Below are 15,196 nucleotides of genomic sequence, written 5' to 3' on the forward strand. Positions count from 1 at the left end.
AATAATAATAATAATAATAATAATAATAATAATAATATAAGAGGTGGGTGCTGGAAAGAAAAGAAAGACGGAGGCAGCACCCGCCAACGTGTGGCTCGAGCAGCGGTGCGTTGGGTTCGCTCGGGTACTAACCATTATTTAGTACCCAGGGTATAATATAGAGAAGATATATATATATATATATATATATATATATAATGTACCATACATGTGTGAATCTTGAAAGCGTGGACAGTGCAGCCAGCAGGGGTTGAAGTCGAAGTCGGAACGGAAGTCGACTGCAGGACGGGCCGGGCCGGGCCGAGCGGGTCCGATCCACCCTCACCCTCAAGGCGCCCATTTAGGTATTCGGAGCCGACGGTCGATTCGCCTCCGGTCTGTGATCCTGATCCGCCGCCACCGCCAAGGTGACTCCTCTCCTCTCCTCTCCTCGTCGTATCCCAAATTCCCGATCCATCCTGTTTGTTGATGTATGTAAACGTGCTGCAGGCATCTGCCATCCATAAATTCAAGACAAGATTATTGATCAGGAGGTGGGGGCGGCGCCATGTCCAGTTCCAGTAAGCGGCGAGGCGTCGTAGGCCAGGACGACGAGCCGAGGCCAAGCCGCCGTCGACACGCCGCCGGCCGCCGTAAGCTCCTGTACCTGGTGCTGGATGACTGGAAGAATGGCTTCAGTATCTACAAGATTGATCCCGACGCTTTGGTGGATGAGGGGCAGGGGCAGGGGCACCTCCCCGAGCCCCCAGTGGTGCGGCTAGAGTCACCGATGGGCTCCGTACACCATGACCGTGTGTTCTTCTCCGCGCTAGGCACCAAGATGTTGGTTTTCATGAACCACCGCTGCGCCGTCGTGTACGACACCGAGACGGCGGCGGTGTCCGTGGGCCCCCACGCCCCTGCTCGGATGCTGTGCGGCTCCGGCGTCACCGTGCCTGCCGGCGGCATGGTCTATGCATTGTCGCATCGCTACTTCGACAAGGAGGATCCGCACGCGTTCCATCTGATGATGCAGCAGCAGGGCAAGGGCGGCGGCTGGTCCTGGAAGACCCTGCCGGAACCACCACCGGCGTTGACCATCCGTCAGATTGTCATCTCCCACGCGCGCGCTGCACCCTGACGGATGCACCATCTTCATGACCACGGCTGACCGGGGCGCTCCAGGCGAACCATTGGGCACCTACTCGTTCAACACCGAGCGTTGGGAGTGGAGGTGCCATGGGGATTGGGCTCTGCCTTTACTTCGACAGCGAGCTGGACGCATGGGTAGGCCTTAACCTGGAGGGCTACGTCTGTTGCTGCCGAGTCGCTTCCCGTAGCAGCGACAGCGAATCATCATCTATTATTATGACCAAGGAGAAGCTAGCCTACGACTACGAGGGCTGCTGGGGCGACAACCGCGCTATGGCCTCTCTCACCTACATGAACACAAGCAAGTTTTGCGTTGTAGAGACCATGATGGAGGACGAGGACGACGACTACTGCTTGGCTCACCAGCTCCGTCTCACCATGTTTGGCCTCAAGTATGATCGCACTGGAGAGCTACGCATCACCAATCGCCGCTCCACGCGCTCCTACCTCGTGTCTAGGCATAGATATAACTTTGTACCATTTGCATGGTGGATTTAGTACTAGCTTCTGCTTGCATTGCATGAGGGCAGCAGCTGGTGTTCTTGATTGATGATTATTTTATTTAATTATATTATACTAGTAAATATGTGTGTGCGTTGCAACGGTAGAGATAATAAAAACACTATTTTTTTTTGTCAATATGCAGGGTTTAGTGAGTGCAACCACCACCCCTGACTCTGACTCTCACTCTGACTGGTTGGCTTTGCGTCCACGATGCACCCATTGCTTGCCGTTTGGTCGAGACAACGAACCAAATTAACCCTCTCTATCCTGCTTTAGGGTTTCTTTCATCTGGCACATTGATTACATACATCTAGATCAGATTACTAGTGTTGTTTTCTTTGGACTACTCCACCAGGGCACCAGGTTGATTCAGGAATTGATCACTCTGATCCGATCCATTCGAGTTCGAGAAGATTAATGCATGCAAGTTAGCGTCAATCCGGAGATCTTTTTAACTTGAATATATAATGCTACTATATATGCTCTAATAATGGAATAATGTACTAAAAAATCACTGTGTATGTAATATGTATGGAAGAACCTGAATGATTTCAGTATGTATGTATGTATGTAAAATGGGAAAAAAGGATCAGGATTCAGAAAGTAGCACGCGCGTGCGTACATATACAGTCAGCAAGGTGCAGCAGTAACCACAGAGTTTTGGCCTGACCGGAAAACCCAGCAGCAACAGCGAGATACAGTGGTGACCACGAGTTTTCGTTTTGACCTAAGGAAGGAACCCAGAAGGCAAATAGTTAAGCAATCTGCAGCCACCGAATTAAAAGAGTAGGTGAAAGGCACAGGATCAATCAGAAGAAGCAAGCAGAGCCAAGGAACAGAAAAAGGCGAGCATATATGACAGCAGGAGGATTTAATAATTTTGGGGCGGATCGTCGGAGAGGGAGAGGGGTCCCGGGATATGATCGGATCTTTGGTTTGATGATGAAACGTAACCCAGCTCAGCCACCCATCCCATCATCAGCGACTGGAGTCTGGAATCCAAGGCATGATGAAGAATACACACACCACGCATGACGCACGGCAACGCCAACACACACAGCTAGCGACGCAACATGATGGACAATAATACTCCATCCATCCTAAATTATATTTTATGTCATTCCAAGAATGTTAGAGAGTCAAAGTATCTCAACTTTGATCAAAATTATAGAAAAAATTACAAAAGTTTATAACATCAAATAGGTATATTATAAACATTTAATTAATAAATATTATTATCTTACCTTTTAAATTCGGTCAAATTTAAGATGATTTAATTTTTAGAATAACTTATAATTTGGAACGAAAGAAATATAATCCAAGCTTTGAGACCAACTGTCGGCCGCGCGCGGCTTCAGTTCCATCATGTGCATGGCTGCGCAGCCACGATTGCTTCTTCCTTCGTTCCATCCAGTAGACGGGAGATTTGGTGGACACCTCCTCATATAGCACTTTAACAGTTGCCCATACAATTCCACCACAATAGAGCAAAAACAGATACAAAAATACCATTTCAGCCCCTCATGCCAGCACGGATCAAACGTCAGCAAGGCATGGGAAATGTCCCTTCTGCCCTTGCTCTCTCCTTCTCCATCCTCTTCCTCTCCACCACAGGACGCGCATTTTGTCGAACAGCCAGTGCACGAAACACTGCTGCCTGCCCGCGCACTCCGAGAACGTGCACTCCCCCACGTCAACACGCGTTCTCCTCGACGTCGGACAAGTAGACCACCAGCTCCCTTAGGCTCTCCTGCACGCCACCAAGCTTTGTCGTCAGCGTCGGCGTCGAGGAGGCGGCGGTAGTCCTCTGGCCGCGTGAGGCCCAGGCCGCGCACGGCGAGCGCCACCTCCCCGCGAGCGCGGTTGTGGAGGAGGCGGTACGGCGGGCAGAGCGGCAACGAGGGCAGCGGCCCCAGCTGCTTGTCGTCGTCGTAGGCGGCGAGCGCGGCGCGGCGCGGCAGGCGCGCGGGACGGGCGCGAAGGAGCCGGGCGAGGCCGCGGGCCACGACGCGCTGTCGTTGGCGCCCGAGAGGGAGAGGCGGCGGGCCACCCACCGCGCGCAGGCGAGGGAGAGCGCGCACTCGGCGGTGTAGGAGAGGGCCATGGCGTGCGCGCGGCGGGGAAGTAACGCCGGCGGGCCCTCTACGCCTTCGTCGTTAGCGTCGCCACCAACCTCGACGGTCTTCGCCCTAGCCACGCTGTGCTCATCGCGTGCTTGTTGTATTTGTCGCGGCCGTAGACACGGATAGCCCTCGACGGCCGTAGACACGGGGAGCCCTGTGGACCGCAAGCCGGAGGACACGGCGGAGACCGTCGTGCGCTGTGTTTTTCTTGAGCCATGATGACATCATATACGCTCTTTTTCCATTGAAAAATAAATAAGAAATGTCTTTAAAAAATACAAGTATACGTATCTCGGGCTGCAGCTATCCTGAGCCGTTCATCCTTTAATCTATGGCCTGGGTGAAAGAAAGAGGGGAGGGGCATGATAGTCTTTTCTCATGTGAATGATGACTCAGTATCATTGTGGCTGCCGGCGTGGCGTGCCATGTGAGCAAAAATGATATTTTTGTATCCATTTTCGTTTTCTTGTGGTGAAATTGTATCGGCAACCGTTAAAATGCTATTTGAGGAGGTGTCCACCGCTATAATGGTAAAAAGTTAAATCTCCCCCAATAGACTACTTAGCAGTACTACTTACTCGTATAATAAAAAAGTTGTTTGTAGTTGATTATAGGGTTCTAGTAGTATGATTATATTTATAAGTGATCTTGTCTTGCTCTCCTCTCCCTAGTCCCTCCATCACCCTCCCAAGGAGGTGTGAACTTGTCTTTTCTCTGGCAAGCTAAGCTCTCACATCTCTCTTTCACTTCTTGTATATCAATTCAAGCATTGACGACTAGTGCAATAGAGACAAAGCTTGACAGAGGGTGTCCCACGCGTGTCTTGCCTTATCTTCTTGTTTCTTTCCCTTTTCTCCTCTTCTCATCCCACTCGAGCGCTGCCTGCTCCATTCTCCGTCGCTCGCCGCCGCGGCAACACTCGCACGAGCGCACATGCCCCACACGGCTCGCCGGTGCCACGCCCACCTAGGCTGCTCGTCGACGCGCTTTCCACGCCGCGTGATGGCCAGCGAGCCAACCCTCCCTCTCTCTCTCTCCCTCCCTCCCCCTGCAACGACATCCACGTGTCCCTGCTCTCTCTCACTCGCGCTCTCACCTCCATGCATCCGAAGACGATGATGACGACATGGCTCCGATGAGGTAGGTGGGGAGGGATTTGGATCCGAGGCGTCTCTCCTCTTCCCTCCTCTAGATCTGCTCCTCCTCCTCTCCTACTTCTCCTCCCTTTGGATCTATGGGATGTGGTGATGACTAGGGTTTCAACGAGCTCTCTGGGGTTCAGCTCATCACCATGTTGCAATGGTTTTCTCTATTTGTTGCATTAGGTTTGGGTTGATGTTGCAATAATTTTCTATCGTTTGTTGCATTAGATCTGGGTTGATGTTGCAATGGTTTTCTATCGTTTGTTGCATTAGGTCTTTGTTGTTGTTGTTGCAATAGTTTTCTTCTTTTATTGCATTAGGTCTTGGTTGATGTTGTAGTAGGCTAGGGTTGCGGCGAGCTCTCTGGGTTGATGTTGCAATGATTTTCTTCGTTGCTGCATTAGATTTGGGTTGATGTTGCAATGATTTTTTTGGTTTGCTGCATTAGATTTGGGTTGATGTTGCAATGGTTTTCTTTGTTTGTTGCATTAGGTCCATGTTGATGTTGCAATAGTTTTCTTCGGTTGTTGTATTAGGTCTTGGTAGATGTTGCATCCTACTGTTGCAGCGGCAAAAGGAGGGTGGCGAGCTAGGGCCGAGCTTTGAGGGCGAGCCGGTGGCGAACCAAGGTGCTAGGAGGCCGACAAGGTCAAGAGAGGGGGCGGATCCCGTGCGTGCGAGGGCTAGGACATGTTCGATCCACTTCTCCCGTGCGCGTGGGGGCGGTGCAGGTTTGTGCTTTTCTTCTTTTTCTTCTTGTGTTCAGGTGGACGGGGGCGATGGAGGGTCGGCGATGCGGGATGTGCTTTCTTCTTCTTTTTTGTATGGGTGTGGGACCGTGAGGGTGTCCCATCAGACGTGCAGGTGCAATCCACTGTATAAATATAAATAGCATACTTTGAGTAAGCAGCACAATAAATAAATAGATAGATAAAGACACTAGGCAGGGAATATGGCAATGGTCCCATGCATTGGCAATTGGCATTGCCCCTGCCGCCTAGTGGATGTGGATTTCGCTCTCTTTCACACACATGGGATCACAAGACGCGTGCTCTCTTCTTTCTCTGTCTATATATATGAGAGCTCCAATCCATATCCATGGCACACGCCAACCATATCACACAATCCCCATATCTGTTTGTCTCCCTCCCCCTTCCCTTGCCTTGCAGCAGGCTTCCATACAGTACGTGGTGTACGTGCCGTGCCAAGCTTCTCCCTCACCTACCTAAATCCAATCCACTTCCTTTCTTTTATTTTTTTATTATCTCTCTACTACTATATACTTCCGGCGTTTCATACTTTGTGTGTCTCATCGATATTCTTCCTGGGAGCGGTGTTAATTGCCCTCTTGTTGCCAACAAGAGATGGCCGACGGCAGCAGCAACTCATCGGCGGCGTCGGTGGCCACGGGAGAAGAGGTACAGCTGCCTGCTCTGCTCTGCTCTACTTACTACCCTGCCACGCCATGCGTGGTGTTAATTGCATTCTTTGTTGCCATCAATCGTGCTCCTTTCTTCTGATCTACCACAGAGTTTTCATTATCTCTCTATGCCTCTTTTTGTTCACATGTTTTTCTCTGCCTCAATTTTCCTCTTGCCTGATCCACCATGTTTGGAAATTCAAGAACCATAAGAAATTGTCCTCTTTTTTCTCTGCTTTGCGTTCTGGAGCAGGATGCAATGTGGATCGTCTAAGTCTGCTCTCTGGACATCTCAAGCACTAATCCTGTTATCTGATTCAGTAATTCTCAGTAAAAAAACAGAAATTAATAGGACAGTCTGTTCTGTAACAACAGGACAGGGGAGGCCTAGTATGCAAAGCGACTCATTGAACCTTTTTTCTTTTGCGGGAAAAGTAATCACTGGACTGAACCTTACATTACATCCACCAAAAACCAAAAAGGCGAAAATGATGTGAAGAATCTCTTGACTGAACTTTTCTGATCGATACTCTGAATAAGACCCGCGGGCCAAGGCCAGCGCATGCATTCTGTTCATTGCAGACCACAGCAGTACAGGCCTTCTTATTTTTTTCACCAATGAGAGCGAGACAATTTTGGAATCTCTCATGTTTGGGGGTCCATCTGCATGGACTTGTTTTCATGAACCTGCCTGCCTGTGTTGGTTGCCTTGTTGGGTCATGCACTATCTTGTTGCACTCATGATTTGGCAGCCTTGTGTCAATCAAGAAAGTAATAAGAATGTGTAAATGCAGGACTCCATATGAATATGGTGTGGGTTTTGTTAGCTAGCGTTCAATGCTATACGCTACTGGTTACTGCACTGAACATGAGGCTTAACAGCAATATACTCTGAGCTGCAGGCTTTCGTTGAGAAGAAGTATGGTGGAATGGCGCCTAAGAAGCCTCTGATTTCAAAGGTATTACTATTGCTAGGCTGACCAACCTTAAGCATGCAGCACCGATGAGCATGGAAGGAATTTGCTTACAGTAGTATAGCATCTGATGATTTTTTTTTATTTGGTGGTTTTCTTGTGTAGGATCAGGAGCGCGCCTACTTCGATTCTGCGGACTGGGTCCTTGGCAAGGTATCCAATCCTTCTCATCCATCCAGGAATAAATAAATGAGCATCTCTGCCTCTGCAAGTTTTTGCATGCTACAGGCCCATACATAGGATACATCATGTAACATATGTTACCTAGCTGTTCTCTGAACTGATGAAACCTTTGCTTTCTGATGGAAATGCTTTGCTTCAGCAAGCTGCAAACAGCGGCAACGCACGGGTTGCTACTGCTATCGAATCCTTGAAGCCAAAGCTAAAGGTGAGTAGCTAGCTAGCCTGCAGTGATTTTTAGCTCAGCTGCACTGCACTACACGTTTTATCAATGCAAGTCGCATTGCATTGTGGTGAAAGCAAGATGTTCGTTGCTTGCAGAGGACGCCCCATCACCAGCTTCCCCCTCGCAAGCCGACCTGTGCAAAAAATTAAAGGTGCCTGAAACTGCAGTCTCTGAAACTTGCACCTTGGGGTTCTAAGGATGCTTCAATTTAATTGTGTGATGAGTCATTCTTTGTTTCTTTTGGATGGATGATGTAGTGCCAGGGCTTACAAAACTTCCCTGGCTGGGAGACATGATGAAGAGATGGAGTTGCTGGGATTACTAGTCATTTAGTTGCTTGGATAATTGCATTGGTTAGGGCAAATTCAGGATTGAACCCTGCTACTAGGGGAAATTTAAGCCAGTGGGGTTATAGATAGACTAGATATTGCCAGTAGTATATGCTTATTTGTGGAAGTGGTAGATGCCATCATCTGTTTCAGATGAAATGTATCCTCTCTACTTGGCTTCTCTCTCACTCTATATATATATATATAGACACACACACACACACACAAGAAATGTATGAATGATATTCCAATTTGGGATGACAATGTGAAATCCTTTTGGAGGAGCTGAGAATGGTGCAGTATATACTGATGGAAAAAGTCTATTCTACCGCCTGAATTGTCAACTGATTTTACTACCTGAATTTCAAAACCAGATATCTTACCCATTTAACTCTCAAAACCATTCAAATTACCTCCCTGCCTTGGTTTAGAATAGTTTTAACTTTTAAAGGCGGATTTGTCCTTTTTTTATTAAAAATTCGGTAGATACTTGATAATGTTTTTTAAATGATAGTCTATAAACTTCTATTCTTGAAGAAAACTAAAAATAGATTAGGATACAAAAAAATCCAAATAAAAAAATTTAGATCTCATGAAAATATCTCTAGATGCTTGAAAAACATATTGCTCTAGGAAAATGGCAATATTATCAAGAAAAATCTAAAAGAACAATAAATATTCTAGTTTATATGTAAAAAAAAATAATCACAACAAAAAATGTAATGCACAACTAACAAGAATAGCAACATGTTTATACATCAGTTAGAATGTTTTCAGAATTTTCTATTTTCTTATATTTTCCTAGAGATAAACCTATTCTTTTGAAGTTTGTAAATATATAGTCAAGAGCTCTAAATATTTTATTTAGATTTTTCATATCACATTCTTTCTCTTGATTTTTTTTATAATTTTTAAAAGCCTAGAGACATTTTTCTATGGTTTAGAAACCTTATCAAGTAGCTAGGGACAAATTAACTTGAACGGCCTTTAGAGTTTAGAGGGTAAGCGGAGGTAATCGAGGCTCAATGAAATCAGGGCTTCATGAGTTACAGCGCTTGGGGCTTCCTTCACTTGAGGCCTTGTTTAGTTCAACCCAAAACCCAAAAAGTTTTCAAGATTCCTCGTTACATCGAATCTTGCGGTACATGAATGAAACATTAAATATAGACGAAAATAAAAACTAATTACATAGTTTAGCTGTAAATCACAAGACGAATCTTTTGATCCTAGTTACTCCATGATTAGATAATATTTATCATAAACAAACGAAAGTGTTACAGTAGCGAAATCCAAAAATTTTCGCATCTAAACTGAGTCAGGATGTGTGCCTTTGGTCGCAAATTGGATGCCTGCAATAGCTCCTTAAACTTTGGGGTGAGGAGGGTTTCAGTAATTTTTATTACCGCACCTTGCTGTAAACTTATTATGCTTCATCTTAATGAAATATGTGTGATAGACATGTTTGCGAATAAAAAGAGAGAAAAAATGAAGTGGATGTAGAATGGATTTTCCTATAATGGAACGAGAGAAACCGAGAGGGGCTTTAAATTTGTGTGGACACTGGGCCTGTCAGACTTTGCATCATATCCCTGGTCGGGCCGGGCTTGGAAAGAAGAATGGCCAAATGGGGCAATTGAATTCCATTGTAATTTATTAAAGCTTTCAACTTAATCTTTAAATTTAATACTTATTTCACCCGGGTTTAAGTCCTCGACTTAGCACGTGTACTCGTATTTTTTTGAATTTATTTCAGAATTTAACGTTGCTACGCTTTTAGTGGTAGACGACGTCCCCGATGACAGCGAGACGTCTGTGTTGACTTCGTAAATCTCGTGATCTGCTAGCTTAGTTTTTCGAAGGTACTTATAGAAGTAGGATGGAGGAATAACGCCCCATTTGATTATTGTTGTTAAACTTTAGTCCCTATCAGATTGGATGTTTGGACACATATATAAAGTATTAAATATAGACTATTTACAAAACTAAAAATGTAGTTATAGACTAATTTATGAGATGATTTTAAGCCCAATTGCTACAGTACATACATGCTAATAAGAAATTAATTAGACTTAATAAATTCATCTCGTGGAGTATTGACAAAATCTGTAATTTATTTTTTATTAATATCCAAATACCCTATAAATTACTCATATAACATCCAATAGAACAGAACTAATTAGACATTTAAATCGACATTGTACTGCTACTTTCATCAATCTACAGAAATAATCTATATATGTATGAGCTATCGCTCTGTTCGCATGAGTTTATGTGCCGAATCGACATTGAATTGATGTTGTACTGCTACTTTGGGTGGTCCGGATGGAGCATGCAAGTGATGAGTTCTGAATATATAATGAACTCGTATTGTTTCTTGTGTTGCCTTGCCTTGCCTTTTCATTGTTCATCGAGAAAGCAACACCAACATAGCTGCCTCAGCTTCTGCATATATACGAGTAGTGGATAGTACCCCGAATCAAGATTTCTCGTCACTCTTCTGAATATTACGATAGCATTTCCGTTTGTATTTGGTAATTATTGTTCAATCACGGATTAATTAAGCTCAAAAAATTCATCTCACAAATTAAAGATAGATTATGCAATTAGTTATTTTTTATCTATATTTAATGCTCTATGCACGTGCCGTAAAATTCAATGTGATAAGAAATTTTGAATTTTTTTTTGGATTTTGGATGAAACTAAATAAGGCCTTAAACTAGTGGCTTCACCCGCTTCTAGTTTATCTTGAGGAGGAAAAGAAAAATGACCTAAAGTCTTCCACAGCACAGCTCTAACAAACTGAGCCTTAAAATTCAATGCAACCACCTAAAAAAAATGATAGAGCTATGAGCATGTATAATGTCACACATGGAGTGCCAGGTAATGTGTATGCTTGTACTACACTATTTATCATGCATATTATATCCACCCCATGCATTATTTCCTGGTACGGTGCTGTGGCCGTTAAACTGGAGACAACAGTCTTAGCTTGCTGATGTACTAACTAACTACTGCTATCATGTAGGACTAATTAAGCTAGAAGGATGCATGACACTGACGCGACACTTGATCGATTCAGTATAGTATAGTACATAACAGTCTTATAAACCATGCAAAACCTGATTCTTCCATATCCTTCATCATTTGTTTGCAAACGGAAAACACCAGGACATAACAAAACCACCAATGCGGCAATGCAAACGTCCAATCGCTAATTGCCTGCTAGCTAGGTACTGTACCACGTAGTAGTACTGCTCAATAACTAACACTGCCCGCCGCTACTTAACCACCAATAATTTGGTTGATGGATCACATGAATGATGAAGATGCAACTGCAGTTATGTGTTCTGAAAAACACCAACAAACGATGCTGCCATGTCCTGCGCGGCTAGCTGAGCCTAACATATATAATCCGCCTACTATATACTATATAGATGATGATGAAGGGGACAGGTCAAGGACCCATGGCTTTATTATAGCGAAAAACAGGGTCCAGGATTGCAAGTACTGGAGATGAAGGGCTGTCTGTGTATGAAAAAAATTGGTCCATAAATCCAACACACAGGCAACAGCAGCAGTAGGCTACTGTAAAGTTGGATCGATGCATGCAAGCGATGGAACTGCAGGGACCTCACGGCATGGCATGATACCATGATGGCAATAGGCACAAGTAAAAAAAAAACAGCAGAAAACCACTTGTGAGCCAAAAAAGCTCAAAAACTACAGCTCAAGCAAACCGGCCCTGTTCTTGGAAAGCCGTATGCATGCAGTATGCAGTAAAGAATGCCGTATGCATGCAGCAGCAGCACCAGAAATGCCTATATGTTAAACAGTACTTGCCACTAGCTTACATCAGCAAATTAATATTCCATGCGCCAAAGGATTATGGCCACACCCAAATACAATGGAAAATCATCATCAAGTGTCAAACTTGTTCAGGCTACTGAACATTACACAGAACAATAACAAAAACAAGAGGTTTCTGTAAAGTTGACCGGAAGACGAGAGAGTTATCAACAAACCAAAGACGAGCAAGCAAAAGAATATTAAACAGGCCAGCCTCGAGCAGCACGGAGGCGGATGGCCCGGGAGGCGATTTCTCTCAGAGTGTCTCGTGCTGTGGACACGGCGTTCCGTGTCTGCCTCTCCTGCTCAGGCTCCTCAAAGGCATTCATGAACTCCTCCTGTTGCAACCTGTAAGCCAACGCAGCATCTTCAGATTGTTCTGATCCTACTGTGCTCCTTGGCAACAGCAGCTGCGAGGCCGAGACGAAGCCCCTACTCCTGCTGTTACTGCTTCTTGTGTTGCCATGTGTGCTGATGAAGTTCGCGCTAGTGTTGGTTCTTGTTGTACTGCCAGGTTCGAGGAACGTCCTGTAGCTGCTTCTTGTTCTACCTTCGGTGATGAAGCTGCTGCTGCTCCTAGCTCTAGTTCTCATACCGGTGCCACCTTGTGAGAACCTATTAGCTCTCAGTGGGCTACGGTTCACATCCTTGCCGCATGGTGAAGGTGATGAGGTTGAACTCTTTCTTGCCTCAACTTCACTAGGAAACAAGAGCTGAATGGTGTTCCAGAGTACAGTGTTGATGGTGCACGATCTTGAGTTGCTGCAGAGTTACAATCATTTAGTCAAAGCCTTTACAGTTTATTGAGCAAACACATCTTTTGTCGATATTGCACAGCTTTGAAGAAAGACATACCTGATTAATTGCCTGCATTTTGGACACCGTTTCCCACACTTCGCTGCAGCATGTCTTAAGCATTTCATGCAGAAGCTGTTAAATAGAGTAGCAGTAATATGAGTTTCAGAACAGTTTACAGAGTAATGAAGAAACCGACTTAAAATATTCAACAACATAATTACATCAAAGAATGTTCAATTCAAAAAACGGTATAATGAGCAAAATTTTAGATTGGTGGACAATGTACAGATAACCACCACTTAGTTGAGATATTTGAAATGATAAACCTCAGGATTAAAAAAAAGCCCTCTTTCATACAATACTAATTTATTTCCACTCCAGCCTAACAATGAGAAGTATTCCATAGTCCTACATATAGAGAATCAGAAAACAAAGATTTGTGAACTGAACATCTACATGATAAACAAGCATTGTATGGTCACAGCAACTAAAATGAACTGAACTATACAGTAATTCTTGCTATGTTGCATGCCGGATACATGCTTTCTGAAATCAAGTAACCTTTTTTTACTATAAAAGCAAAGTCAAAGTAGCGATGAAAATCATAGTACTACAGTCTCGTATATAAACAAAGTCAGGAAAAAAAGGAATTGTGAACGCGCAACAAGCACACATGTACATTGCAAATAGCTTTTGTGGTCCATTTGGCCAGGGTAATTAACAGGCTTCTCAGACAGTAACCAACAAAACTTTACCAAATTCCAGGATCATTCGTTAAACTGCACTTTGGACAATAGAAGAAATCACTTTTGACAGGCAATCAGCATACAAAATGAATGTGCAACTCACGGGAAGCAACTGGCATCCTACGGTTGCACACGGCACAAACAGAATGAACCAAGGAAAGATTCCAATTTCTTCTCTTTGCATACAGAATTCAACAAACTACTTTTCTTTTTTCCAAAAGCACAGTTAGAAATTACCTGTGCCCACAAGGCGTGGTGGTCGGCTCAAAGCAGATCTCCAGGCAAATCTGCAGAAAATGCAATTCCCAATTCAATCCTCAATACCATCTAGTACGAAATCACAGATGTAACCTCGTCATATATCATAGTAGAAAAGAAAAGAAGCACCCTTACCGCGCAAGAGAGCTCCTCCCGGAGGCGATCCATACACGGCATGTTGCCGGTGGCCGCTGCCTTCTCGCCAGATCCTGACGCCTCCTTGTCGCCCACAAGGACAACCTTCTCTTCCTCCTTGGTGGCCTTCACTTCCGATTTGCCGTCTAGGGGATTTCCAAATCAACGACAGAGAGAGAAAACGCTCAAGAAGATTATACTCGTAGCACAAATTTTGCCAAGAAAATCGATTCAATCTTGGGAACAGCACAAACCTTCCGCAGTGTCCGTCTTGTCGTCTTCGTCGTCGAGCGCGAGAACCACCGGCGGAATCTTGGCCGGAAACTGCCTACGAGGCCTCCTCTTTCTATGAGAAGGCGGCATTCAGACGAATGTGATCATGAACCAGACAGAGAAGGAATTAGGCGGGTCGGGCGGCGTACCTGGTGCTGGATCCGGCGCTGCCGCCGGCGGAGGAGGTGGAGGCCCGCCTCTTGCGACGGGACTCGCGCACGGGGGTGTCCTCGACGACCATCGCGGCGAGGACGGACTCCTCGTCCCACCCGGCCAGCTCGGCGGCCGACCGGAACCGCGGGCTGAGCAGGTCGGAGCCGTCCTTGGGCGCCGCCGCCCCATGGCGACGCGGCGCGGATCTAGGGCTGCCGCGAAGGTCTCTGGACGCCATCCCTAGCTCCCTCCCTCCCTCCCTTCCTCCCTCTGGCGATGCCGATTTGGTAGCCGTGGGCGCTGAGTGAGGGGGGGGCAGAAGAAGCAACGGTCGCCCCGCGGATCGGGAGTTTCGAAATGGTAGCGGAAGGCGGCGGCTTCTGCCCTTAGGCCTTGTTTAGTTCACCCTGAAAACCAAAAAGTTTTCAAGATTTCTCGTCACATCGAGTTTTATGACACATGCATGACACATTAAATATAAACGAAAACAAAAACTAATTATACAGTTTAGCTGGAAATCACGAGACGAATCTTTTGATCCTAGTTAGTCCATGATTGGATAATATTTGTCACAAACAAACGAAAGTGCTACAGTACCGAAAATTTTTCACTTTTCGGAACTAAACAAGGCCTTACTCACGATGCAAGTGGGGCGGCGGTGCTCAGCCCGCCCCGCGTCCGCATGAGCCGCGAGAGATTTTTCGGGTGCGTGCGGCAGACCGCAAAACGCCGCTTGCTTTTGCGGGTTTATGCGGCAGCCCGCACAACGCTGCTTGTAGCACCACTTACAGACAGACTTCTTAACTGCTGCAACGCCTCTCTTCAGCCATCGGATTCATCTAGTTACACAAACTAGACTTGCTATGATAATTTATAAATAGTTGATGCACAGGCACATTGGGCGGCGGCGCATATCACGTGGTAGATAAAATTTCCCTTTGAATACGTCCTTCGTCTG

General features: G+C 45.6%; 3 protein-coding genes across 3 annotated transcripts; 2 read left to right on the forward strand and 1 right to left on the reverse strand.

The window, feature by feature from the left end:
* LOC8084970 lies at positions 269-1,145 on the forward strand. The gene is made up of 2 exons (XM_021452860.1): positions 269-407; positions 490-1,145. The coding sequence occupies exon 2, from the start codon at positions 548-550 to the stop codon at positions 1,118-1,120; it is 573 nt and encodes a 190-aa protein (XP_021308535.1). The 5' UTR covers positions 269-407; positions 490-547; the 3' UTR covers positions 1,121-1,145.
* On the forward strand, positions 5,712-8,333 carry LOC8077512. Its single transcript, XM_021452695.1, has 6 exons — positions 5,712-6,318; positions 7,223-7,279; positions 7,400-7,447; positions 7,617-7,682; positions 7,796-7,851; positions 7,958-8,333. Exons 1-5 carry the CDS (start codon positions 6,265-6,267, stop codon positions 7,847-7,849), a joined length of 279 nt encoding a protein of 92 aa, XP_021308370.1. The 5' UTR covers positions 5,712-6,264; the 3' UTR covers positions 7,850-7,851; positions 7,958-8,333.
* On the reverse strand, positions 11,851-14,698 carry LOC8084972 (E3 ubiquitin-protein ligase RING2-B). The gene is made up of 6 exons (XM_002463388.2): positions 14,235-14,698; positions 14,067-14,158; positions 13,813-13,958; positions 13,657-13,706; positions 12,731-12,805; positions 11,851-12,637 (listed from the first exon to the last, which is right to left on the reverse strand). Exons 1-6 carry the CDS (start codon positions 14,474-14,476, stop codon positions 12,076-12,078), a joined length of 1,167 nt encoding a protein of 388 aa, XP_002463433.1. The 5' UTR covers positions 14,477-14,698; the 3' UTR covers positions 11,851-12,075.

This window comes from Sorghum bicolor, chromosome 2 (genome assembly GCF_000003195.3).
Source record: "Sorghum bicolor cultivar BTx623 chromosome 2, Sorghum_bicolor_NCBIv3, whole genome shotgun sequence".
Classification (NCBI taxonomy): domain Eukaryota; kingdom Viridiplantae; phylum Streptophyta; class Magnoliopsida; order Poales; family Poaceae; genus Sorghum; species Sorghum bicolor.

Coding starts and splice junctions, on each gene's coding strand:
- LOC8084972 (XM_002463388.2), bottom strand. CDS start 14,476: ATGGCGTCCAGAGACCTTCGCGGCAGCCCTAGATCCGCGCCGCGTCGC. Junction 14,159..14,234: donor AGCGCCGGATCCAGCACCAG/GTACGCCGCCCG, acceptor GCCTTCTCATAG/AAAGAGGAGGCCTCGTAGGC. Junction 13,707..13,812: donor GGGAGGAGCTCTCTTGCGCG/GTAAGGGTGCTT, acceptor CATTTTCTGCAG/ATTTGCCTGGAGATCTGCTT.
- LOC8077512 (XM_021452695.1), top strand. CDS start 6,265: ATGGCCGACGGCAGCAGCAACTCATCGGCGGCGTCGGTGGCCACGGGA. Junction 6,319..7,222: donor CGGTGGCCACGGGAGAAGAG/GTACAGCTGCCT, acceptor TCTGAGCTGCAG/GCTTTCGTTGAGAAGAAGTA. Junction 7,683..7,795: donor CCTTGAAGCCAAAGCTAAAG/GTGAGTAGCTAG, acceptor CGTTGCTTGCAG/AGGACGCCCCATCACCAGCT.
- LOC8084970 (XM_021452860.1), top strand. CDS start 548: ATGTCCAGTTCCAGTAAGCGGCGAGGCGTCGTAGGCCAGGACGACGAG.